This window comes from Moschus berezovskii, chromosome 13 (genome assembly GCF_049115385.1).
Source record: "Moschus berezovskii isolate FMDL1 chromosome 13, NW_MosBer_1.0, whole genome shotgun sequence".
NCBI classification, from domain to species: Eukaryota; Metazoa; Chordata; class Mammalia; order Artiodactyla; family Moschidae; genus Moschus; species Moschus berezovskii.
The window spans coordinates 51,957,979-51,985,520 of NC_142472.1; the positions used below are offsets into that span (position 1 = coordinate 51,957,979).

Below are 27,542 nucleotides of genomic sequence, written 5' to 3' on the forward strand. Positions count from 1 at the left end.
TGGTAAAAATACACATATAAAATTTATCATTGTAACCATTTTTAAATGTATAGTTCAGAACATATTTATACTTCACATAATTAAAAGTTTTGTTTTTTACTTTCTGTTATGGTTTACCACAGGATATTGAATATAGTTCCCTGTGCTCTACAGTAAGACCTTACTGTTTATCCATCCTGTATATAGCAGTTTGCATCCGTTAACCCCAAACTCCCAGTCCTTCTCTCCCTCCATCACCACTCTTCCCCTTGACAACCACAGGTCTGTTCCCATGTCTGTGGGTCTGTTTCTGTTTTGTAGATGAGTTCATTATGTCATATTTTAGATTCCACATGCAAGTGGCATCATCGATGGCTCGCTCAGCAGGTAAAGAATCTGCTTGAAATGCAGGAGACACGGGAGATGCAGGTTTGATCCCTGGGTGGGGAAGATCCCTTGGAGGATGACATGGCAACCCACTCCAATATTCTAGACTATTGCTTGAAAAATCCCATGGACAGAGGAGCCTGGCGGTCTACAGTACAAAGGGTCACAATGACTCGGACGTGACTGAGCCCACAGCACACATAAGTGATATCCTATGGCATTTGTCTTTGACTAGAATATATACTAGAGAGTAGGATAATCTCTCGGAGAAGGCAATGGCAAGCCACTCCAGTACTCTTGCCTGGAAAATCCCATGGACAAAGGAGCCTGGTAGGCTGCAGTCCATGGGGTCGCTACGAGTCAGACATGACTGAGCAACTTCACTTTCACTTTTCACTTTCACACATTGGAGAAGGAAATGGCAACCCACTCCAGTGTTCTTGCTTGGAGAATCCCAGGGACGGGGGAGCCTGATGGGCTGCCGTCTATGGAATCACACAGAGTCGGACACGACTGAAGTGACTTAGCAGCAGCAGCAGCAGCAGCAGCAGGATAATCTCTAGGTCCATCCATATAGCTGCATACAGCATTATTTCACTCTTTTGTGTAACTGCATAATATTCCATTGTGTGTGTGTGTGTGTGTGTAAATATACCACATCATCTTTATCCATTCACCTGTCGATAGACATTGGGGTTGTTTCCACAGTTTCTGGTTACTGTGAATAGCGTTGCTATTAAAGTAGGGGCGTAAATGCAGCTATTTAAAAATGCTTCATTGACTCCATGTCAGCCATGTCAGAATGCTCCCGGGGCACTTGGCCTGTGACCTAGTCTCCATGGGGCTCCCTAGACTGGCACCCTGGGCGCCTCCCTCCTCACTCGTCCTGAGACGGAGCAGCTGCCAGCCCCAAGCTCCACACTCTCACGCACGTTGTCCCACCTGACTGGGGTGCCCCTCCTTGCCTTGGACACTCATGGACGTCTCCTTGTCCTCATGCGTCAGCTCACCAACCCATCGTTCTTCCCTGAAAATCATCAGCTGAGGTAAAACAATTGCACCTTTTAGTGAAAGAGAATTGTATCCTATATGGGCTTAAAATGTCCAAGAGGCATTTTCAGAAATTTCAGTTTGCTTTATATTTTTTAAATATGTGCACTGAGTAGAGACAAGAGCATTACAAAACCGAGAACATGATGAATCCATATATGCAAAGAAATTGGAAACCTTTGATATATCTTCTTTCAACTGTGACAAAATACACATAAATTTTACCTTCTTAACCACTTTTAAACATACAGTTCAAAAGCCTATGGTAGGCTTATTGTTGTCAACCATCCCTACTTCCAGTCGCCAGAATTCTTTACATCTTGCAAAACTGAAATTCCATGCCCCTTAAACACTAACTCCCGTCCCCTTCCCCAGACCCTGCAACTCCTGTCCCTTTCCCCAGACCCTGCACGCCACCACCCTGCCCTCTGTGTCTATGAATCTGAGGACTCTCGGCACCTTGTTTAAGTGGAATCGTACAGTATATGTCCTTTTGTGACTGGCATAATATCCTCAACCTTTGGTATATATCTACATAATTTCAAAATACATAAAATCACCTCGTTCCATATGTGTTTATTCTTTACACAGAGCCTCTGTATGCCTGTGTGTATTTCACTGTATCACTGGCTACTGAATGTCCTTTACTGCTGTAACTGTTTATTCCAATAGTATATTTGTACTTTATAACAAAAACAAACAATAGTTTTAAAAATAGGTGTCTTCAAGTCTACAGTGTCACTTAAACTCACATTTAGAATTTTAACTTGAAAAATATTCAGGTCAACTAGCATATTCTAATATATTATGTATAATAGGGGAATAATGTACAGTAGGAACCCCAGCTTTACAAACAAGCCTGGTGACCTTGGCCAAACTAACCCTTTGAGGCTATATTTTCTCATAAAACATTGGTAGTATTGTACATCTCAGAGTATTCTGGGGAAGATTTAATAAGCTATGAAGTTTAAAATGTTTTGTAAACTAAAAGAGGAATACAAATAATCATTTTTATTATCATTATTATATCAACTAGATATTCATACCAAATGGAATTGGAGTTAAGAAATTTGGCATTTCTCTTAATGTTAATCTCTAATTAAACATTAATCTAAAGCAAATGAGAGTTCAATTCATCTTACCCACTTAGAGAACATTTGCAGCATAAAATTAGATTTTGACTATAATTAAATTGTAACAGTTTCATTGACTTTGATAAAGGACCATGAGATCAATATTATAGAATTACTATAGTTAGGGAAGAAGAACATTTTATTTTTGTAGGGAAGAAACATGATTCAATATCTTTAAAAAAATAATGCCATGAGAAAAATTTTGTTATTAAAAATAATATAAATTGTACAGCTGCCAAACCACTCTTTGCAATGAACGTCACTGTTTTAAAAGTATAGGCCTCATAATTAAACAATTCGTCTTACATTTTTCCTATTAGGAAATAAATTTTCTGACTTCTACAGCAGGCCTTTCTTGAAAAAGAAATGGCAGAAGAGTATTCTCTGGCTTTCTAAAACGTGACACTAAGGGAGCATTCCATAACCTGTGTTAACCAGAGTGATTGAGAACATAATGAAATTATAAGGAATTGCTTGAGGAATGGGGTTTGGATGGAAGACATGAACTAACAGGTTTCAAATGCCTGCCACTGCCAGGAAATGTGTCTGTACCATTACATAATTTATCTCATTTCCTCGTCAGTTCGACCTGAAAAGCATCAACTCAATCCCCATTTTACAAAAGAGAACACTGAGCTCAAGGTAGGAGCACATTCTAAGATACAAAGGATAAAAGGCAGCCAGCTTATGACTCAACTTAGCTCTGGCTCCAAAGCCAGTGTACGCTCTGTTCCCATCTTCCGCTACCCAGGGGAACCCTTCAGTGATGTACTCCCTGATTTACCACCAGACTCTGCTGACTGAGTGCATGAGAGTTGTATTGTCTTCTGTGAGTTCGTGCTGTCACCTGTCTTTCCCTTTTTATGTCTGTGTCCAGTAGCATTACTACTGCTGGCCTGAGTAAAATGAGATCGATTCTGGAATATCTTAACTGACCTATGAAAACTTTGTGGATGTTGTTGGGTTAAGATCATGAAGATCATTTATAAAAAGACCTCTGAAATATACATGTTTAAATGTCACAATTTAAATTTTGGTATTTGCTCAAATGGTAGTTATGAAAGAGTAACAGTTATTTTCTTTAAGAAAAATATATAATTGACTTGTATTTAAGCTAGATTTACATTTCTTAGGGCAAGGTCATCCTCAAGAGAAGTATGAACTGTAACATACCATTTTAAAGCTACTTCTCATTCATGCATGATATAATTCAATCTTTTTTTTTTTAATTCAGCAAAAATGTGTAAAGTGTGTTTATGTGCCAGAGTCTTTATAGATGCTGGTTCCACAGTGATAAAAGGCATGGTCCCTGACCTTCGTGAGTTTAAAGTCTGTTGGGAGAAAGAAACGTGCAAACAAGTTACAATGATATCATTAATTGAAATGATGAAGGTTTAAAACAATAGTGAGGGTGTAGGAGAAAGAGTATAACACTTCCTAGGGTGATCTGAGATGAAGTCACAGATAAGAAAGCTCTTGAACAGAAACTTACGGAATCAGTAGATGTGGACGCATTGGGGCAAACTGCAAAGCCCCTACAGCCCAGTAGGGATGTGATAGCGGAAACCATATCTAGGATATAGTAACACATATGTTTCTTCATTAGATTAGCAAAATGAACAGACATGGAAGCATTTGTTCCCATTTCAAACACTTGTAAATATTGGTTTCCTTAATAGAGTTTATAAATATCACTTAAGTAGAAACCAAGGAAGCCCATTCATTCCCAGGTCCCTGTAATCAAGTAGAGAATTCATGGTCAGCACATGTGTCTCTCAGTCATGTCTGACTCTTTGCAACCCCATGGACTGTATCCCACCAGGCTCCTCTGTCCACGGGATTCTCCAGACAAGAATACTGGAGTGGGTTGCCATGCTCTCCTCCAGGGGATCTTCCCAATCCAGAGGTTGAACCCAGGTCTCGTGCATCTCCTGCATTGCAGGTGGGTTCTTCACCACTGGAGCTAACTGGGAAGCCCATGGTGGAGTGGAAGCTAAGTCAGGGGTACTCACGAGAAATCAGGATTCCACAGAGACTAGGGGCTGGAACTTGAATATTTTATGGAGACTGAGAGTCCAAGCTACAACCTAGTGCGTATGAAATGCCCAGAGATATCTCATAGATCTTGAGAAGATATTTCAGCATCTGGTAAGACTAAGCACACACGCGCATGCGTGCACACACACACACACACACACACACACATACACACAGACCCTCTCAGATTTTTTTCTCTCACCATTTCTCTGTCTGTTCTTGCTTGTTTTTCCATGTGAATGTTAGGGCTTTGATATCTGACCATGTTTAACGCATTCATGGAAATGTGTACTTCAGAGCATTCTCATCTCAGCCTTTTTGGTAATATGGGTCTAAACCTGTGCTGAATTGAAATGTTTTGTCTTCAACGATAGAAATGATGCAGAGGGGACTAAGTCTGCTTCTAGGAGCATCGTGTTGTGAGAACATTGACAACTAGTCATTGGTCCTGTTGAAGTCACTTGTGGTTTGAGAATGACCCTGGAAATGGACTCACCTTCGCCAGGGTCCCTGAAATGCGCCCAGCGGTGCAGAGTGCTCACACCCTCCTCCTTCCCCTCCTTTGTATTCCATCAGTCCAGGCAGGAAAGACGCAGGCAGTTAGCAGTGGCCAGAAGGTGCTTCCATCAGCAAACCAGGCTCATGTAGGAACCAGCGTGTTTCCCTGAACACCTAAACCCAACAGAACGTGACCAATACGTTCCAGGAATATCTCTGCTTCTAACACTCAAAGTCATATTTTAACATGTATAACAGGTCAGATCTTACATACTGAGAAGTACATAAGAAAAGGAAGCTTTATTTTCCATAACAAATAGTGGTGGATGAGAAAACCTGCCAATTAAAGGTAGTAATCCACCTGATTTAAAGGTTGATCAGTACCACTCAGTCATAAACAAGAACAAAATCATGTCATTTGCAGCAACATGGATACAACTAGAGATTATCATACTAAGTCAGGTAAGCCAAACAGAGGAAGACAGGTAATATAGGACATCACTTATACGTGGAATCTAAAATATGACACAAATGAAACTGTGAAACAGACTGAAGGACATGAAGAATAGACGTGGGTGCCAAGCGGGCTGGGGGAGGGAAGGATTGGGGACCTGGGATTAGCAGATGCAGATTATTATATACAGGAGGGATGAACAACAAGGTCCTACTGTGTAGCATAGGGAACTGTGCTCAATATTCTGTGATAAACTATAATGGAACAGAATATAAAAAATTATATATATGCATATATATGTATGACCAAGTCACTTTTCTATGCAGCCAAAATTAATTAACACAACATCGTAAATCAACTATACTTCAATTAAGAAATTATTTTAAAAGTCCATCAGTCACTTCAGACACAAATTCATTACCAGGTGTTTCTCGCCTCTTAAATGTTACCCTTTCTTTCTCCTACCACCTGCACCCTACTCTGACCCTGCAGTGGGATGGGTCCTTTTCTCCTTCTCATGGATCTTTAAGCATTCCAAGCAGGTCAGCCTTTCACCTTTGGGTTGAGTCAGGTTGGGGCAGCTGAAAAGCCTGTCCAGTGATCCTGTTGGGCCATCTGGTGGCAATACCATCAGTCGTTTCCAGGCAGAAGCAAATAAGAGAAGTTCCCTGCTCCTGTGTTCCTGGTTCTGCATCTGTGTTTGACTAAATCACAAGGAGATGCTGCTGAATCTTACAGAAACAAGGCCTGATGAGGCCAGTCTCCACCCTGTCTGTAAACTCCATTAGTTAATTGTTTTTCCAGGAGAAATTGCTGCATGTGCCCTATAATCTTCCTAAATCAAAAAAAAGCAAACAACAAAGTCCAAGAAAATCAATGTGTTGCCCTTAAATTTCTTTTTCCCAAAGAATTTTGGGTTTTGGCTAAAAAAGATAATTTTCCAGAGATATTCACCAGTAGCACTTTCTTCTGGTGTGGCATGCCATACCGCTGACCACGCTGTCCAGAGCTGCCGCACAGGGCTGGAATGGTCTAACGTTTGCATCAGTTTTCAGAGGATACTAATTTCATAGATTCTCATTGATGGGAAGTTAATTTCTTTACTTCACTTTATTTCTGGATTTATCTATGAAAATCAACCCTGAATGTTCATTGGAAGGACTGATGCTGGAGCTGAAGCTCCAATACTTTGGCCACCCAATGGGAAGAGCTGACTCACTGGAAAAGACCCTGATGCTGGGAAAGATTGATGGCAGGAGAAGGAGACGACAGAGGATGAGATGGTTGGATGCCATCACCGACTCAATGGACATGAGTTTGAGCAAACCCTGGGAGATAGTGAAGGATAGAGGAGCCTGGTGTGCTGCTGTCCATGGGGTTGCAGAGAGTTGGACATGACTTAGTGACTGAACAGCAGCTGTTCAGCCCAACCCCATGGACTGCAGCATGTCAGGCTCCCAATGTATGGCAAAAACCACAATATTATAAAGGAATTAGCATCCAATTAAAATAATTAATTAAAAAAAGTTTTAAATGAGTGAATATACTATATATCTTACTGATTATATTCGCTGCATGTCTCTATCTCTATTGTAAGATACTATGTCTTACTGATTATATTCTCTAAGATTTATGTTCTCTAAGAATATAATCAGTAAAATATATAGTATATTCTCCATTGGTTGGGGGATTCCTGGGGTGGCTGTTTTTTATGCCATTTTTTCTTGGGTTCCTTCCCTCATTTCAGACTAGAATCCCCAACACGGAGTCTCAGCATGGACGCCCCAAAAGGCATTCACATTCAAGCCCCTGCGGGGAAGATCGAGGCCCTTACCCAGATGGACATCATTCTTCAGAGCAGTGATGGGATGGTGAGTCCTGTGGACGGTGGGTGGTGGGTGTTCACATTGTACAAGCCTCACGTCCACTAAGTAATGATGACATTCATAAGGCATCAGCAAATTACAGTTTGTAAAGAGACGTCATGAAAGGCGTCACAGAAAATGTGAAAGAAGGAAAAAATTTAACACTGAAAGAAAAGCCAAGAAAGGTTAAAAGCAGTCTCTGTTGGATGCAGACTGCTTTCTTTGGCATTTGTGCTATCAAGTCTCTTGTTGTTTTCAACTTTGAAAAAGTCCTGGACATTCAGAGCTCGCAAAGAATGTCCATCCTGCCACTTCCTAGTGACCCTCTCAGTAGAACTGTCACTGGGGGTCACCTATAAGTGATAACTCTTTTTTTTTTTACCAACCAGGGTGCTCACTTACATCAAGTCCTGGTTCAGTGAAAGTCAAATATGAAAAATAAGAGTTGCAATAAAGAAAACTCTGGAACCTCCAGTCCAGAAATAAAACATCGCTGATAAGAGCCCCTCTCAGAATGGGCAGCAAGGCATAGGCTCCCTACTATTTATTGATCCTTCTAATGTGAGATCAATTCACCAATTACCTGTTTGAATCAGGGACATTAACAGGCCTCTCTGGGCCTCTCTCCTCATTTGTCAAGTACAGGAAATAGTATTTACTTCACTATCACAGGGCTAAGAGACATCAATGAAGAAAGATAATTTTGAACTGATATTAATTTAATATTAAAAGGGGGTGTGGTTGAAGCTGCAGAGGGAGACCCCAGGAGGTAGGTTCAGTCCCTGGCTTGGCAAGATCCCCTAGAAAAGGGAATGTCAACCCAAGTATTCTTGCCTGGGAAATCCCATGGACAGAGGAGCCTGGGCTGGCTATAGTCCATGGGTCACAAAGAGTCGGACACAACTTAGTAACTAACAGCAGCAGCAGCAAAGCATTAGACAATAACCTATATAGGTTCTGCTCCAAAAAACATAAGACCCATTTGACTTCTTGCTTTGACAGTGACCCAGACCCCAGGGCAAAGCCTGCCTGCCATGCACTTGTACTGTCACCCTGCGCCTCCCACAGAGACGTCAGCATCCCGGGGTGCCAGTGTATTCAGAGCTTGGCCTGACAGGACCAGAGCCACATAAAACAAAGGTGGGATTCAACCTTGTTGGCGAGGAAGAACGTGGGAGCTTCCCAAACATAGTTTAGTTAGTTCTGATAAGTGAGCACCCTGCCAGGGCTCAGGCTTGGTTGCTCTGTGCTATGACTCTGATTTCTTTTAGCTGTCAAGAGATTTCCAAAACTCAATCAACAGCCATTTGTGTGCATCTCGGTTCAACTAAACCTCTCCAGGAACAAAAAGTCCAGTGGCTTCCCTCTCATTTTAGTTGACTATGTGTCACCTGCCTGTATCTAATAGAAGGCAACAGAGTCGCAAATAAAATTTTAAAAGCTGGAGAAATGGTTGCTAGCCATTACCATGAATTTAATTGCCTCTCTTAGGAAAATAGTATCATGAGCAATTCCAGCATTCACAGGGTAAATGAATAAGATGAGTCTACTTCTGCGGCTTGTACTTTATCCTAATAGGAGGAGAAGCTGAAAGTCAAAGTGGAATACAAGGTCAATGTGAATCAAAAAATGGTATTATTTTGGCCAGATAACTCTGAAAGGTCTTCAAGGAGTGTCACATAATACACTTTCCTAGCTGGCCTAGTGCAATGAGTAAAAGAAAAAAAAAAGACTTCCCTCCATTTCCTAAGGAATATTTATCCCCTCTGCCCAGATGGAAACAACTAGAAATAGGCTTTGAAAGAATCAGGTCATCATAATGTGACTTCAGCCGAGGCAGGTACCTACTTCATCTTCTATGCAGAGGAAGAACTTGGAACATTTGGAGCATTTGAGTTTCGTGGTATTCGTCGTGTCCCTTCCTCCTTGACCACGTCTTGTCTCGTTCTCTCCCAAACAGCTTGTGCTCGACGCGGAAACTGTGTGTTTGCCTGAGCTGGCTCTAGGGAGCCAGGGGCCCGCGGGCAGCTCCCAGGGGCTCTACGAAGTCTGTGCGTGTCCGGATGGGAAGCTCTACCTGTCTGTGGCCGGCATGGGTACCACGTGCCACGAGCACAGTCACCTCTGCCTCTAAACCATGGGCATCGCCCAGGGAGCACCTGCCGTGTCTCGGTGCGCTCAGCAGTGCAGACCTCAACCTTCCCAGCTGGAACACTTCCCACTCAACAACACTGAGCCGAGTTTGCACATGGGAGTTTGAAAGGAGCTTAAACATACCACTGAAAATGTTCCCATCAAACTCTGTAATCTCAGAGTGGATCTAAGACACAGAAGTCCAAGGATCAGAAGAAGATGTTGATCCCACCAGATGGGCTCGTTGCCATCAGAACCATTGTGACTTTTCCTGTCCTGTGTGTGTCGCTCTGTGATGGGATGTTGGGCTGCTGTGTGGAATGGATGCATGGATGTGTGATGCTCAGCTGGGGACCTCTGACCTCCAGTGGGAGTAGTCTGAGTCCTGCACAGGTGCCCCAGAGTTCTCTGAGGTTTTCCACTGTGTCATTCAATCCTGCAGGAGCTGTATTTATTTCAACGCAAAGTGTGTCCGGTTTCAGAAGAAAATCTTCAAGTTTTAAAGGGATGTTGAGATTGATCTGACGTTCAGAATGTGGCCAGGAGAATAAATTGTACACAACTGATCATGTTTCTTTATATAGTCCATGAGCAATAAAAATCAACCTACATTTTTCATAAACTTCACAGTGTGTGTTACTTTCTTTAATCCTCACAACTCTTTTTGAGTTCAGTGCTGTTTTTCCCCCAGTTGCTGGTGATAAAAAAAAAAAAGGTTCAGATGAGTCAAGTCACAGGTCACCCAATATCTACTAAAATTAAACTCAACTGGACCCTAACATTTCAACATCAGTTTTCACTTTGGAAAACTTTGGTCTGTGTCTCATTGCACCTGCATCACCTGTTTACCTGATACCTGCACAGACGGGCTGATGCCTATGTGAAAGGTGGAGAAACTAAAGTCAAGGGAAGTTTTGTCATCCACCAAGATGGCCCCATGAGCTGGTGGGGGCTTGCCGCTGCCCAGCCCGTGTGCTCACCTCACAGGAGAGGTGAGAGACCGGGGGTGGAGTGGCGCTTCACCAAGTCACTGCTCACAGTTGCCATCCTCGGCTGTGTGATCTGTATATGAATACGGTGGACACATACACTGAACCCATGAATGCTTTGGTTTTGTGGTTTTACTTACACGGTAGAATGCCTTCATCACACCAAACACCAGGTGTTGGTTTTGATGTGTGTTTTACTGATCATTCCCATTAGAATCCCCACATGGCACAAGATGTGGTGGGACCAACAGCATTGCAACTTTCCCATTAAAGGATTTATGACTAGAAATACAACATCAGTTTCATTTTCCAGTCTCAGAACTGAGAGAAAAGTGAAGTCTTTATTTCTAATGCTGTCTTAACAAGGTGTTAACAATGCAACCCACTCCTAACAGTTCCTTAATATTTAAATTACTGGTATCATAAACATTTGAAACTAATACAAAATAAAATACAAATTAAAATTTGAAAAATACAGTGTGTCCTAATCAGTTAAGAGCAAACTCAACTCTGAATATAATGCTCCTAGTTTCAGGGTATTGGGAGGGTGGGGGCTTAGATTATTTAAATAAGTATTTTCCTTTTCCATTTAGTTAAGTCCTGATTTTAAAATTAATGTCTGCTTTCTTGCTGTGACACTCCTGTTGTGTTGTCATTTTGTGTCATATTTACTCTTATATCATGTCGATGCAGAAAGAAAAAGTCTTCCAACCCAGTTGATGTAGATGGGTTCTCATGGAATGTGTGCACGTGTCCAAAAAAATGTTGATGATAAAGCAGAGTCAAAAAAAAAAAAAAAGAATCAAAGGATGGGGAACAGAACATTTTAAATAAAAGGTGTAAATCCAAACTTTTGTTCTAGCTACATTCTCCAGAGTGATGAGGAATTTCTCCTTGGTTACAAGACAGACTTTCAGATGGGCTATATTCTAGAATGTACTGCATAAACCTACCTTCTTAAGTACATTATACAGTGTAGTTTTAATCTCCACTGAAGGGCCAAGGCCGTGCTAGGAGCACCCGCAACGAGGCACATACATGGAGAGCACTACACACCAAGTGGTTACGACCACTGAGTATTGGTTGATACTTTAGGGACCTTGAAAAACAGTCTTTATTTCTTTTCCAATTTCCAAACCGACTGAGAAGCAGACACAAGTCAAAAAATGAAGATCAAAATGTCAACTTTAATAGTAAAGGTAGATTTGCAGCAAACTAGACTTGCTAAGACCTTTCAGTGGAGCAAACGTGAACCTTTCCCCTCTCAAGCCCTCACAGGCTCCGCAGCTCCTACAGGGCTCAGTTTCCCACCTCGGGCACCCCTCAGGTCAGTCTCTGCTCATGGGGGACAGGGGAGCAGGGCAGGAGCTCTTCTGAAGGGCAAAGCCATCCCCAGCATGAAGCCAGCGAGGCTGGGTTGCTTGTACTGTTTGTCCCTGCCGTTCCCCGATCTAACACATCACAGCTCACCGGGCTTCAGCCTTCTCTGTATTGTAACTACCACTGCACACTGGCTGTGGTTTGAAAACCAAGTGAACTTTGGGTCAGGCATAAACAAGCAGGTGGAACAAGAGGGTAAGAAGGTCACAGAGTAGAAAGTGAATTTTGAGCTGAATAGTCAGTGCAGCTTCGGTTTTTGTCCTGGGCTTTGTATCCAGGGCCTTAACAAACACAAAAGAAAGAAGCAGAGATTTTAAACATGCGGTTCTTTTTAAATAAAATGTAACTCACGTTGGCTCTGGTACCCAGGTCCCCCCAGGCTCTCCCATGCCTTGACAGCACGGGCCTGGGACTAGCTTCCTAACCAATGGAGGACTGATGACACTTTAGACCAAATGTGGCAAAACAAGTTCAGTGGAGAAGCTCTAGAAGTCAGGGGTTTAGGAAACTCCACCCGCAGTTAGGAAGCTCTGGCTCCCGCCCATGGGCAGGCATCCTGCGGGCACGGGCTCCGGCCCCAATGGCCGGTCAGCTCCTGGAAGGAGACCTCTTCCTACGTGGTGTCCGCATGCCTCCCACTGGCTCCAGGCTCTGGTGGAACCCTGAGCAATACATGACTAGCTAAGTCTCGTCTACTAGCCATTTTCTACTCTCTTATCCTTGAGGTTGACAAAACGCTGGAAGGACACAGGATGTCGACTGGCACTGATGGAAGGACACCCACTGGTCCCCAAAGCTGACCTGTCAACTACTTCTCTTTATTTGACTAAGGCTACATGAATGTCTTCCCAGCATCATTCTCGGGCCTTCACCTGTTCCCCCCTGGCGGCTGCGGACCACTTGGGCCTCCTGCCCACAGGGCAGCACAGAGCCCGCCTCCATGGGCAGAAGGCCTGTTCCAACCCCCTCCCCGGGAGTAGCTGCTCACACACCGGTTGGCAGTCTCCAGTTTCCTTTAATAAGAAAAGCAAAATAGGGTAAAAGGTGTAAAATAATAATTAAAAAAATAGTTCGGGTCCAAAATTCCTTACCTTGAACTTCAAAATCTAAAAGTTTCAAATAATGAAAACTTCCCAAATCCATCTGCTGTAAACTCTGGGCAGCAAAACCTGATCTAAGTTTAGATGAGGCTATTTCTCAGGTCTGTGCAGTTTAGGGTGGGTGGGTGTTCATGGTTTCACTGTGTCTGATTAAAGGGAGTGGCCCAACCCCCACCCCCAATGGAAAACCCTCATTAAACCCAGTTTATATGCATTGGTATTAACTTTCTAAAATCCAAACTCTGAAATACATTTGGATGCAAGGGATTCATGTAAAGGACTGTGGACCTATAATTTTTCTGTTAAAGGAAGTCTAGAAAAAACACAAAACACCAACTACATCAACTATCACAAAGGCCAAAACTTTCTGTGTACATTTTAATATCTGAAAGCAATAAAATACATTCCAAGTGTTGAATCTGAGTTTCAAGAACTTAAAAGTCCCAGGTAGCTGGAGACCCAGCATTTGGGGGGCCCCAGGACAAAGAACCCCAAGTTTGGTTTGTAAGGTTTGAAAACTTGTTCCTCAGGCATAAGGGGAACATCTCCCACCTGTTAGGGCTCAGGTGTGAACTAGCCCCAGCACACAGCCCTTCCCTGAGGCAAGACTGGCATCTATCTAGACTCTACTACAGAATAATTCTATTTCATATATTTCCAAATACGTATGTGTATCATATATGTTGAAGCTCCAATACTTTGGCCACCTGATGCAAAGAGTCAACTCACTGGAAAAGACCCTGATGCTGGGAAAGATTGAAGGCAAAAGGAGAAGGGGGTGACAGAAGATGAGATGGTTGGACAACATCATGACTCAGTGGACATGAATTTGAGCCAATTCTAGGAGATAGGGGAGGCCAGGGAAGCCTGGCATGCTGAAGTCCATGGGGGGCTTGCAAGGAGTCAGATACAATTTAGCAACTGAACAAAAACAAAAATCACAAATGTCAACTAATCGCATTCCCTAAAAAGGTGAAATAAAATCAACTCTTAACAAAATCAACAAGCACCTAATAAACTGAGTATATACCAAGTACTTTATACTCAATCATAAAAAGAAACCTTTTAAAATTCCAGTATAAAATATATAGGAAAGTTCTACCCTAATATTTCCAATAAACACACATATACACAGCATGTCAAGCCTTAATACAGGAAGATACTAAGTTTGATTTTCAAGGAACTATTTCTCAAGAAATACCAGTTACAATGACTTCATATGTACATTTGCTTTATTAAAATTGTGGCACTTAATATCATAGCAGAAATTATCACATGGCTCACATCCAGAAGCAATATAATAGTGGAGGCGCAAACATTCCTTATTACCAGTACAAGTAAAAAAAGTGGTAATATGTCCCATAAGCCCTTAATTGCATAAAATATTATACTGCACATCATTTACAGCCAGCACACTTAAATAAACTAATTATCATCTTTTATCTTCTGCAAGGGATATAACGTTCATAGGACATTCAAACATGATAAAAATTAAACATCAGTTCTGAATTATTCATGGGGAAGACACAAGCTGATAATTCCTCTTTTATAACCTACTGGATATTGTCACATGATTTTACAATTTTTTAATGTCTTCAGAGTGAAATCCAAAGGAAAAAACTCCACTAAGTGCCATGTTGAGGGACAAAAAATGTTGAGTGCAGCACCTTTAGACAATGAAAGATCACATCCTGTCCAACCACACCATATAAATTAGGGCGTTTGTGGGAAACACGTACAAACAAACATCAAGCAAATGCCCTCACAGGTGAGGGGCATGGCTTTGGCAAGCGGTTCTCAGAAGCAATATTCACATCCAGAGAGAACAGGGGCCACCACTGGGGTCTCCCGCGTGCCACCTTTGTGATCTGGGACGCCTGCAGGCCCAGGAAGGGGGACCTCCAGGAAGAGGATGTGAAGGGCATTCAGGGTACCCCAGTGGGGGCTGTCTGCAGAGTCTCAATCAAGTAGTATTCAGGATAAAATATTGTACCACATTACACATGTGCTGAGTATCTAGTATGTAAAACTGCAACAGGCTCATAATCAGATCCAGCTGATAATGCACCCAAGAGGATCTGCTTAAAGAAACGATAAAGCTCCACAGACCTAATCCCCCTAATTTGTTTCAACCAATGATATGTCCAGTGTATCATTAGCTCCTTCAAAAATACTGCATACATTAAAAACATACAACTAACTCCCCCCGCCCCCCACCACCAACCAGAGACACAGAGACTCTATCTAATAGACCGCTGAGCTTTGGTGTGTAAAGTGCAGTTCACAGAGGTGCTGGCCGGCCAGCCAGCCGCATCCAGCGATTTCAAGTTCACCACCAGCCTCAAAACACCACTCTCTCAGGTCAAGGTCCCCTGTGGACATCCAGGTTAATAAGAAGGCCGAGATTCTCCCTGATCAACCCCAATGTGCTTCACCATCCCTGAATGCCGGCGATGAGGCTTAAGGAAGGACAGTGAGTCATATCTGTGCTACGACATGTCCAGGACCTCGCTCCCTGCTTCTCCCCCGGTGTTGCCTCACACTTTCTGTTGTATGAAGTTTTCAAGTTTTATGATGATACAGGCAGTACATTCCATCACTCTCATAGCGACCTCAGACGTGAACCTGTCGTTGGGGATCTGCGGGAAGGGCAGCAGGTCAGGGTACCTGGTCTTCAAGCTGTCTACACCATAGGCCTCCAGGGTGTGGACATCATTGGTCAGGCCCTCCAGCTGCTGGCTGTACTCCTCAATCTTCTGCGCCAGGGCCGTCGGCTTCACGTCCTTGTCGGACTTGCCCCGCACGGCGTAGTCGGCCGCGATGAGAGCCAGCTTGGCAGACAGGAAGCATTTGAAGCACACCCACTCATTGGCGTTCTTGTGCAGGTCATTCCTGGCAGCCGAGAAGTTGGCCCTGGCCTGGCGCAGCCACCTGCGAGCCTCCACCGGGTTGCCGACCGTCTTGAAAGTAGGGGGGACAAAGAACCTCTGGGAGTACGTCTGCCCAGCCGGCGGCGGGCCTTTCTCTTTATTTTGCTGCTGCCGTTCAGATTTGTGGCTCGTGGCCTCCTGGTTCCACGACGTGTAAAATCTCTGGAAGGAGAACTTCTCTGACTGGAACCGGGTAGCCGAGGTGGGAAACGTCCGCCTCGAGGCTCTGTCTGCATTTTGATCGAGAAAAGCCTGTTTCTCTAACCTGTTAATCTCATTCTGCAGATGCTTAAAAACCTCATTAGCCATGTCGTGGTCCTCTGGGTTTTTGTCAGGGTGCCATTTCAGGTACAGCCGCCTGATAATCTTCTTCCTCTCTGACTCAGGAAGCTTCCAGGCTTGCTCCACCACAGATGTCACCTCCTTTAGAATTTCTGGGAGAGAAGTAGCCTTGAGCTTTTTGGGGGAATGATGCTTGGAAGATGGGGTCTTGAGGCCCTCTCTCCCAGGGAATAGGGGTGGAACGCTTCGAAGACCAGGGGCCAGGAACTCCGTGGGGCTGGTGGGGGTGGAGGGGGCGCTGTCTCTGCTCTGGGAGCTCTCCTCTGGCCGTGAGAACTTGTACAGATCCAGAGAGCTAACGATTTTGTATTCACTGTAGCCAATGTCAATCTGGTAAATCTTTCCTAGGAAGCTCGAGTTGTCAGCATCTTCTCTTTCGACCTCTTGTACAATGATGGCGTATGTGTACGTTGGCTGGTATGACCCGTAGATGTCCCCACCTTCAGCATCGACAAGGTACCCAACGTACTCTCCTGGGTAAAAGACATTCATGGGGTCCATGAGCAGGGTGTAATGAATCTCAGCAGGTATTGGCGTGCCAGGCATTGGCAGTTCAAGTTTCGATGGTTCTGAAGAGTCGTATTTCACGCCTAGGCTGTCAAGCTTCTCGCTGATCCTGTAAATGTCGTTGCATCCCAGCATAGCAATTAGGTAGGACGTGTCGGAGATCAGGTTGTCGGTCGCCGACTTCAGCGTCATGGCCAAGGCCAGCAGGAAGTTGATGTCCTTACTGTCTGAGTGCTGTATGTACAGCAGGATGACGGCGTTCCCGAACCGCTTCAGGAAAGCGAAGGTCTCACTCCTGCTCTGGGGGATGGGGTTGAAGCCCTTCACCCGTAGTGTGGTCTGAAGCTTCTCAAAGCAGGACACCTTCAGCCCTTCCCGGAGGGCCTTGCAGAGGCGGATGGCCTTCTCCTCATTGGCCAGGAAGGCGTTGTCATTCTCGTGCTTCATGATCCTGACGAGGCCCGCAATGAACTGCTCAGAGGACAGCAGGAGCTGCAGCCGGCCCTGGAGTGAGCACAGCGCCCCAAACTGGCACACCCTTGGGGTCTCCTCGTCCAGCTGCTCCTCCAGGATGCTGCTCAGCAGGCGCGGCCGCAGCTTCTGGGGGAAGAGCATGATGAGCTTGGTGTGGAAGCCGTGGTCCTTCCCCAGGTAACACTGGCTGAGGTCCACCAGCATCTGCACCCCGATGCTGCCCTGGATCCGGCTCTTGTAGTGAGGGGCATCGTCAAACACCAGGATGCTCGACCTGACCAGCCGGCCGTCCTGGCTCGGCAGGTAGAGTGCGAGGTCCCGGATGTTCTCCAGGTCACCCCGCACCTTGACAGAGTCGTTCTGCAGACTCCTGAATAGGCCAGAAACGACCCTTTTGACAGTGCGCATCTCGTTTGGGTCCAGCTGCTTCCCTTCGGAGTTCTTGAAGATGCGGCTCAGCACCTCCACGTACTGCTTGGTGGAGATGACATCCTCAGTACCCAAATGTTTGAACAGCTGGTGGAAGGTGCCCAGCTCTAAGGGCAGCTTGTACAGATACGGCTTGAAATCGGACTCATACTCCAGGTTGATCACCACCTCCTCCGGCTTCAGGAGCTTCCAGCCATCTTCCACCATCACAAAAGCAACGCCCCGCAGCTGGAAACGGAACTCCCTCTTCTCGGCGCTGAGGAACTCGTATATGCTCCTCAGGACCTTGGCTCTAGTCCTGACCATATCCTCATCCAGCGTCGTGATGTTGCACACGTTCCTGCAGTTGTTGATGACCTTGTCCACAGGGGGGTCGAGGTTCACATTCAGCAGGCTCAGAACCTGCTCCAGCTGCTCCTGGGGGCCGAGGTCACTCCCTGCCTGCTCCCTGATGCTCAGGGGCGTGGCCTTCTCTGGGAGGATGGGGCAGGACGTCCACAGCAGCTGCAGCACATCGCACTGTTTGAACTTTGGGTTCACCTGGGCACCACTGAACCTGATGAGGGGGAGTGTCCCATTCACCTCCTGATATTGAGGGTGAAATCGGATGAACTCCGCGGGGGCCCGCTCTGGACACAAGAAGGGGATCAGAGATAGTTCTTTCAAGAAGTCTCCCACGAACAGATCAGTTCGTTCTTGGAATATGTGATGGAGAAGGATGTCGACCGTGTTCTGCAGCGTTTCCTTAGACCAGTTTTCTGTATTAGCTCGCACACTGATCTCCTTAGCAAACTGCAATAACTGCTGCTGAGAGAGTATGTGTTTCAGTCCAATGTTTCTTAAGAATTCTACCCAGGAGGTCATAAATGCAACTTGATTTTTGGGTTTTATAAGTTGCTCCAGTTTTTTAAAGAAGTCCTTTGGGATGAACAATTTTTCAGGAAGCATAACTTCAAAAACTCTTACAGTTCTGTCATAGAAATGCTTTGCTTGCTTTAGTCGGTTGTTAGCATCATGGATTATCAATAAACCTTCCAGCTTTTCAAAAAGTTGTTCCTTGATCTCGGACAGTTCCTCAACATTCAACAGTCTATTCTTGAGATAAATCAAATGCTCTAGTTTTGCATCGTAAGAGAGATTTTCAATTTTTGGTAAGAGGTGTTTCAAATATACCTCAAGATCATCCACGGGTACACAACCCAGCAGATCATACAATTCTTTCAAGTGTATTTTCTCTTCAAGAAATGCAGAGGACGATGATTGCGTCCATTTTTCCACTTCGGCAGAGGGAATACTTTTTGTAAGCACGTAGCATGTTCCAAACTTCGCAATGCTCATGTAGCGACCACTGATGGATTTGTAGCATGGAAGTGACTTTAAAATTTTTATGTCATCTTGGGACATCAAGTGATTCAAATTGCAGTTGAAATACATCAAAAGTGCTTCAAAGTCATTTTCCACTAATTTTTCAGTTCTAAACGTTGAGGTTTGGACCATGTAATGCACAGCCTTCAAAATGCTTGTGGGGCTCTCTATGTTGGCTGTGTGAGAGGACAACAGAGGGACAAATGCACTGTCTTTGGAGCAGATTTTGTTCAAAGCCAGCTGAATGCAGCCGGCTTTCATGAGGGCATGAAAAACCTTATCAGTCTGGGCGTTTGGGAAGACAGCGATGTGCATGAGGCTCAGCGGGAGCAGGACGTCCCCTTCGGGGACCACGAGCTGGTTGGCCGACACAGTGAACTTCGTCCCCGGGAGCAAGGCCCAATCTCTCAGGGTGTCCACAACGGCGTCGAAGGCTGGCTTTGTCTCCTCTTGGTCCTCCTTCACATTCATGGACTCGCTGATGAAATGCCAGGCATTCTTCAGCCAAGACTCACTGGCAAAGCTGTCTTTCCACTTGGTGCAGCTCTTGGTCTTGTACTCGCGGGGCAGCACAGAGGGCAGCAGATCGGCAAAGCTGGAAATGTCAAACACTTTTGCAACTTTGCAGTTCAGTAAAATATTGCTGTACTTCAAGTACAGTGTGTTCATGAACAGGTCTTTGCGGGATGGGATCAGTTCATGGTATGTTGTTAGAAATTTGGGACGTTTTGCATCAAAAGTTTGCAAAACACTGTCCAGGGTAATGAGAAGGGGCAGGCCCTCCACTTCAAACTCACTTTCTTCTGCATCCTTAAAACAATAATCGACTAAAAGTTTTAAACTGTGGAAAAGCTTCAGGTTGGTCTGCTGGAGACGACAGGGCAGCTTCCCAATATGGCAGTTGGTGTCGGGGGAGGAAAAGGTCATTAAGAAAGCCCGGACATCGGCAGGGGTAACGTAGCTCACGGGGATGTTGGCATCCACAAGGCAGTGGTACAGGTTAGCAGTCTCATCACAGTTATAAACCAGGTTGAAGCCGATCTCCAGGAGCAGGTGCTTCAGCCTGTAGACGTTCTCTGCGACCGTTTTGCGTGTGGTGATGTTATAATCTGCATTTTTAAGGTGCTGTAGCTCATCCTGCAGTAGATTGTCAAAGAACGGCCTGGTCTTATTTGAGGTGGACATGTTGACCCATGTGATGATGACGGCAGAGTGCAGGTCGGAGCCGTCAATGCTGGGAGCGCGCACCACTGGAAGGAGGCGCTTCATGTCATCATGGATGCAGCTGTACAGCGCCTTCACCAGACAGTACAGGTCTGGCTGGAGGTCCAGCCTGTTGACAGGGAAGAACGACAGGAACTTCTTCAGCGTGTCCTTGACAACGTGGATGGGCGTGCTCTGCAGGACCGACAGCGTTGGGTCGGAGCCAGGGAAGTAGCGCTTCTTTAGCTGGGCCAGCAGCTCCACATACGCGGGCGCGATGAGTGCCATCATCAGGCTGCTGTTCCAGTCGCTGCGCACGCCAACCCCATTGTCGTCCCGCCATAGGTTCCTGCGGGCTGAATCCAGTGCAAAATGGCCGTTCACGTGGAATGGGAGCCCTGTCTCTAAAGAGAGCGGCAGGAAGCAGAAGACCCTGTGGGGCTTCTTGTAGTTGTGGGTGATACAGGCAGCCACGCCCCCACGAGGGAAGAGTGTGATGTCCTGGTTCTTGTGCGCTGACACAACGCTCTTGGACACCTTATCCATGCTGGAGAAGCCAGACCTGTTACAGATGAGCCAGGTGGTGAGGCTCCCCTCAGAGTCCTCGGTGTCCATGGTGTAGGTGATCTGCTGCACTGGGATGTCTGGGAGCTGCCTCTTCTTTGTGACACTGTCGATGACAGACGCGTGAAACTGCTTCCTCTTCAGCCGGTCTCCATCAGTGATGTTGCCCTTCACGGAATACAGAACGTTCAGGGCACCCGTGGCTTTGTCTATTTCACAAATAGAGATTTTTTCCATGTGGTTAAGAAACATTAACAGCTCTGCCCCATCTGACCGCAGCTTGTCCAGGAGGTTCTGGACCATCCTGTCCGATGATGGAACTGATGAGATCTCTGAAACCTTTGCCATTTCTGCATTACGGAGAGGGAACCGGAACATTGTGCAGTTGTCTAGCTTGAAGTGGGTTCCCAAGTAAAGATCCAGAACGTCCGAGAACTGAGTTCTGAAATCCGCATCCAGGTCTCTGAACATGCGTCCAGGACTGACGGACGTGGCCCCCGGTGCATACCTGGCATGAGGGTCGAAAATGCACAGGATGTCATTGCCAGAGATGAAGGAGGGGCAGTCTGTGATGTGATACACGGAGTTGAACCCCACCCCGTATTGCCCAGTCTTACAAGGGTTCCCTTCCTTGGTGCCTCTGCCCAGGTTCTGGATCCCTCTGACGTCGTCCTCCGTGAAAGGCTGGTTGTTGTACACACACAGTGCTGGCCCCTGCAAGGGCGCCCACTTATCATCAAATATCCTGTCCACTGGGTGCTGCCTGGGGTCAAACACGAAGCATATCTCCGTGGCTTTCGCGTCATCAGCATTCTGAAGCAGCTCTTTCAGCATCTCCTTTTCTGAAGGATAGGCATTGAGGATGCTCTTAATTCTGCTGGTCAGTTTTTCTTTCTGCCCAAACTCCGAGCCTAGTGTCGTGAAGCACACGTTGGATGCATACCGTTCCAGGGCTTTGTGCCGCTTTGGCACTGCACCCAGTTTCACAGCTACTTCCCTGGGTATGTCTGCGTGACAGTACTTGACAGTGGTGTCCTTCACTTTTATCCAGGGACAGTCATTATAGCACAGAGACTTCGCAGGGAGAAGCTTAAGGTTAGTATCCGGCAATAATATGTAGCCATAATTTTTCTCACAAAATTCTTGTTTCTTTTCTCTAATGAGACTCCATATCCCCTCACTGATTATTCGCCGGCAGAGCTGAAAATTCTCTTCTGTTACTTGTTTGGTTTCTTTTTCTTGAGCTATGGATTCCAAAACGAGGGCAAAATCTTCCACAGAGAAAGACTGCCTCACACCCACACTTTCAAAAAGTTCACGGAAATTATTTTTATATTTATTAGGCAACTGATAAAGGTACGGGGCTGCTTCAAAATTTAAATGAAAAGCCACCTTTTCTGAGTTGACATATGCATTCTCAACTAGAATGAAGCTAAAGATTTTCAGCTTTTCAGTGACTGCCGTCTTGGTGCTGTCGCTCTGCATCATCGCCTCATGGAGGTATTTGTAGCAAGCATTGGTGATGTTCTCCTGGTATAATGTGATCCCATCGTCAACTGACTTTGCAACTTCTCTCAGCTGGTTTACAACCAGCTCAACTGTGGGCTTTCGGAGCAAACCCAGAAACTCCTTCACTGCCAAGGGTACAGACCCACAGCCTCTGAAGGAATGAGAATTTTCATTTAGAATTGGTTGCAAAAGACAGACTATATCCTGGTGCTCAGCTATATAGAGGTCAGTTGCAGCAAACATGGTTTCAGGCTTAAAGCTGTTGCCTTTCCAATCCAAAGAGAAACCTGCAGGCTTCGTCAGAAATGGGAGGAAAGGGATTGTTTGATATTTTGCAGCAAAGTCCTTTGCTCTTGGATCCCTTATTTTCAGTTTTTCATCAATAAGACTTAACAGGATGCTACTTCGTAGACAAGCAGCACCGTGATCACTTTTATTAATTTCAGCTACTGACTCTGCACGCTCCAGCATGTCGTCCCACAAAATATCATCCTTCGCCATACCTAGCTGGACTAGTTTGATCAGAATAATAGGGTTTAGATAGTCCTGAGTGGAACCGTAAGGAAATCGTCCATCTTTAATATCAAATAATTTAGCAACACGTCCTTCAGGGTGAATTAATCTTGATGGTAAAACCAGAGGATGCCCCTCCAAAGAGCAGGGGATACATGGGGTAATGCGGAGGATCCCTGAGAACTCATCAACTTTCTCGTTTAGGACAAAATTCATTAAAGGATCTCTGAGTTCTGCTTCAATTTCTTGAATATTTGGGAAAAACACTTCTGAAAAAAACTGTCTCTCTGAAAATGTATTTTCCAGCAGTATCTGTTTGCAGCCAGCTTCTTCAAATCCTAGCTTTACCGAAGAAGGAAGTTCAACAGCACAAAGGTTTTTCGACCCTGTCTTCTTGAGGTATTTCAAAAATATCTTGAAGGCGGCTGGACCAACATCTCTTCTTTTAAGTATGGAGTCATCCAGAAATCTCACATTCTTCATGGAGACCCACGTGGACCCGTCGGAGAAGACCCTCGTCAAGTCCTTCCCTTTCCCATGGGCAATGTCTTCATAAAACCCTTGGCAGATGACAGAAAAGTCGTCGTGCACTAGGTCTGGGTCAGGCCACACAGTGTGGTAAGTGTAGTCCGTCAGCTCCCCGCTGGTGGCTAGCTCACGCAGCACACTGAGAGCCTCCAAGTATGCTTTCACAACCACGTGCCTCATGAAGGTGGTATTCCAGCGCCCCTTTGTGTCTGTCTTCCAGATCTCTTTCCTGTTTGAAGTAACAGCGAAGCACCCATTGATGTGAACTGGCAATCCCGTCTTTATCCGCAGGGGTAAATAGCAGAACACTTCTCCAGCCTGTGGCCGCACAGCCCACTTCTGTTCCTGGACTTCAGCAAGGAGAACTGCCACAGCCCCACATGGGACCAGGCCCAACCTTCTCCCGCTCTCACTCAAGGAGAACTTGAGTGCCTCCCCTGTGTCCATGCAGGTACAGATCAACCACGTGGTACAATCCACGGTTTTCTGGGGCAACTCATCCGATGGCTTTTTGGATTGGCCCGCCTTAGCCATTTCAAAGAGAGCAGCCGGGTCGTCTTCTGGACCTCTGAAAAGTGGTGACTGTAAGTCCGCAATCCTTCGGAACACGTGGTGAAATTCCTCCACTGTGATCTGTAGGATGCAAGATGACTTGGGGGCCTCGGCAGGAAGCTTTTTGTTACTGGTGCCACAAGTTTTCATGAGCTTAGCGGCTTCTTTTAGAACGCTGATGACAGGTGTGGTCACTGCTTTGGAGGCGCATGGTTTTTTTTTTATGATTATTGTGTCCTGTGCTAAGCTGGGATTGGTCTCCTCAATCTTCAGGTACTTCAAGTACATGGAGGTTACATTCTGAGTGAAAATGATAAGCCTGTGTCCACAGAGACTAAACTCATCCACCAGAGAGTAGATGTCAGCTGTGTTGTAGCAGGTGCTGCTGACCTCACTCACTTTGGCTTCCTGCTGGGTTCTGAAGGACAGTCGGAACAGAGTCCCACTATAACTGTAGGGTGCCTCCACTGTAAGGGGCAACTGACAGTCAAACACGTTCATGAATGGTTTGAACTGATTAGGAAACTTCCTGAGTCTCTTCTGCTGTTTGCTCCAGTTAATTTTGATCCCAGGGTTAGACCTGTCCTTAATGTGCTTGCTAATGTGGTTGATGTTTGGGTCAAACATTATCATGAACTCTCGGCTCATAATGACAGGGATGTCAGTGATGTGGTACACAGAGTTGAACCCAAGACCAAACTTCCCAACCTTGTCAACTTCGGCCCTCTTCAGAGATTCCCCAAGCCTGGTTATGTTCACGAAGTCTGAATCCGAGAACTGGGAGTTGTTGAATGACCACAGAGCCGGCCCGTGGCACGCCGCCATCCCCGGGTCCAGGAGATTTTCTCGGATGTCCATGTTTCTTCTCATGTCAATCATGAAGCTGCATTCTGTTGCATTCGCATCATCAGCATTTTGAAGAAGCTCTTTAAAGATATCTGACACCGAAGGGTACTCTTCCAGAATGTTTTTGATCCTTACCGTCAGCGGTTCTCGCTGTCCTGACTGCTCAAAGCCCATGTTCTCGGGGTTGATTAGTCTTGTACTGAGGCATGGGACTTTCAGCCATTCAGCAGTTTTCATGGGTATGTCCTCGTGCACCAAAATGATCGGCTCCACAGAATCTTCCAGTAAGTCATTCAGGTCATCAACTTTGATGTCACAGTAGCAGCATTCATGAATTGGCTTCATGATGAACTTGGAAGGGTTCTTGCTATGATGTATAGGAACCGGTGTGTTGGGGCTTGCTGGAATCTGATTGCTGTAAAGCCACCTGATAATGTTCAACATAAGATGAAGATTCTGTTTGCTTTCCTGGTCACTGAGGTCTTGGTCACTTTTGAGATACACCTTCTGAATGACCATGGAAATATGATCTGCTGTCAACTCCTCTATTGAGCCACAGGCTTTAAACAGCTGGTGGAACTTTGCCATGGTTTTAGGCACACTATGCAAATAAGGCTGAAGGTCAAGATCATGGAATGGTTTTATCACAGCTTGGGCGAGAGGACAGAACTTTTTACCAGTCCAAACCCACGGAAATTTTAAGGCTCTGAAAGCATCTTTCCCTTCATTTAAATGATCATGCATGAATCCATAAATTTCAAGCAAAATATGTTGGAATTGGTAGTAGTCTTCATCGCTAAAGGTCTTTGATGTATACCAATCCACAACGATCTTAAAGTGCTTTAAGACGGCATTGATACCAGGTTTTGTGAGGATGCCTAAAGCTTTCTCCAAGTTTACATGGACACTCTCCACGAGGGGAAGTGAAGAGCCAACCAGGATGGCATGGGCTGCATCGCACATGTCGGGGGGCACACAGAGCTCACAGAGGTCGCCCTTCCAGACTAAGGAACCTGGGTAGTTCGGGGGCCTTTCCTTGCAAGCTGGAACCCATTTTATCTTCTTTAGGGTTGCCTTCCCTTCACACGAGTGCAGCAGGGCGGGGTTCTTATTTAAAACCAGTAAGAGTGTCCTGGCTTTCTTCAGGAGAATGTCCTGATTTGGACAAGAACTGGCCTGTAAGGCTTCAATTTTTTTAGCCACTTGCACAACATCTTTCTCTTTGAGACTGGCTTCATTTTTCAGGCCAATCTGTCTTAAAGAGTGAAGGATGTCTGGGGAGGTAAAGTCCGAGGGTGGAAAACAAGCTTCCTCTTCATCATAGAAGAGGTCCTTCAACACCTCTACGTCAGGGTCGAAGAGTTCGCTGGCCATCACCAGCCGCCCTGGAGGGAGCTGAATAAACTTTAGTGGCATTAACCAATCAAGCACATTTGGGTTCTCACTTTTGAGAGAGGACAGGTTCTCCAGGACCCATAGCACAAGGTGTGTCACCTCTTCTTGAGAGTAAAATGTACTTTCTATGTCTTTTAAGATGAGCTTCAAGCAGCTGGTGGTCCTGACCTTCTCCACCCTCAGCAGGTTCGCCAGGCGGACGGTGGCCTCGTCACTGCTGTCAACCACCGAGATGGAGAGCCGCAGGCCGGCCGGGAGTGTGGCCGCGGGGTGCAGTACCCTGCAGCCCTTCAGCCTGGTGTAGGAGGACAGCCCCTGGCTGGACGAATGGTTGATGCGCTTGAATATTGTCAGCTCCTGAATTATTCTCTTCTCCTTCTCACTGCTCTCAGTCAAGTTGGCCAAGAACTTGCGCAGGGCGTCTTTGTGTGTCGGAAGCAGTGACGCAACCTGGTTACACAGCTTCTGCAGAGGCATCTTCTCCATGATGTGCAGCACAGCACTTGGTGAGGGCAGGTGGATATATTTTTTAATAAGTGGGTGCTGTATGGAGGCATCTAATTTTTTAAGGACAATCCCTCCAAGCTTCTGTACCACGTCCGCTAAAAATTCTGGAAGTTGTGCTTCAGACTCGTCGTCTAAAATGACTAATGAAGGAGCCCTGAGTCTGATGAGCTCCACACATGTCTGCCCTTCTTCTAGTGGGGTCCTGGGGATGAGCGGCATCTCATCAAATAAAGTCAGGTCCTCTGAAAAATGTACATAGAGATGCTTCCACACCATCCTAAGCCATGACACAGACGGGTGCTTTCTGTCTTCATCGCATGGGTACCACTGGACAATCAACTCTCTGCCAGGCCAAAATGTGTTCATTACGTCTTTGATAAGACGTGCAAAGCGTTCTGGATTCAGGAGCTGAAGCTGAGTGCAGGGTCTTCCTGCAAGTCACATAAAGAGATGCTATGAGTACATACAAGTCTACTGTCACCTATTTAACTTGCATATTCTTGCATATTAGATAGGCCCAGAAAGTCACTTTGAGCGTTTTAAGCACACTGTAAAAATGCAACAATTTGGCATAACTGTGCTGATAGAGCCTAGAGAAGTAATATTTTTCTCTGGAAAGTGCTTACTTTATTTTTTTATAAATTTTACTTATTTATTTGACTGCATCAGATGCTGGCTGCAACACGCAGGATCTTCAGAATTCATTGAAGCATGTGGGACCTTTAGTTGTAGCAACTGTGATCTAGTTCCCCAGCCAGGGATTGAGCTAGTCCTCCTGCATTGGGAGCATGGAGTCTCAGCCACTGGACCACCAGGGAAACCCCTGGAAAGTGCTTATTTTAAATAAATATATAGAATGCACTTACATGTGTT

At 45.5% G+C, this 27,542-nt stretch overlaps 2 protein-coding genes across 6 annotated transcripts in view; one reads left to right on the forward strand and one right to left on the reverse strand.

Moving 5' to 3' along the window:
* SGCG (sarcoglycan gamma) overlaps positions 1–10,162 on the forward strand; it is a 32,392-nt gene extending 22,230 nt beyond the window's left edge. For both annotated transcript variants that reach the window (XM_055426389.2, XM_055426390.2), the window contains 2 exons: positions 7,286–7,409; positions 9,364–10,162. In XM_055426389.2, coding sequence (XP_055282364.1) covers positions 7,286–7,409; positions 9,364–9,537 — 298 coding nt within the window. In that variant the 3' untranslated portion in view covers positions 9,538–10,162. The remainder of the gene's footprint in view (positions 1–7,285; positions 7,410–9,363) is intronic.
* Positions 10,163–13,368: 3,206 nt separating this feature from the next.
* SACS (sacsin molecular chaperone) overlaps positions 13,369–27,542 on the reverse strand; it is a 90,147-nt gene continuing 75,973 nt past the window's right edge. For all 4 annotated transcript variants that reach the window (XM_088842687.1, XM_055426384.2, XM_055426385.2 and 1 more), the window contains one exon: positions 13,369–27,100. In XM_088842687.1, the coding sequence (XP_088698813.1) occupies positions 15,543–27,100 (11,558 nt within the window). In that variant the 3' untranslated portion in view covers positions 13,369–15,542. The remainder of the gene's footprint in view (positions 27,101–27,542) is intronic.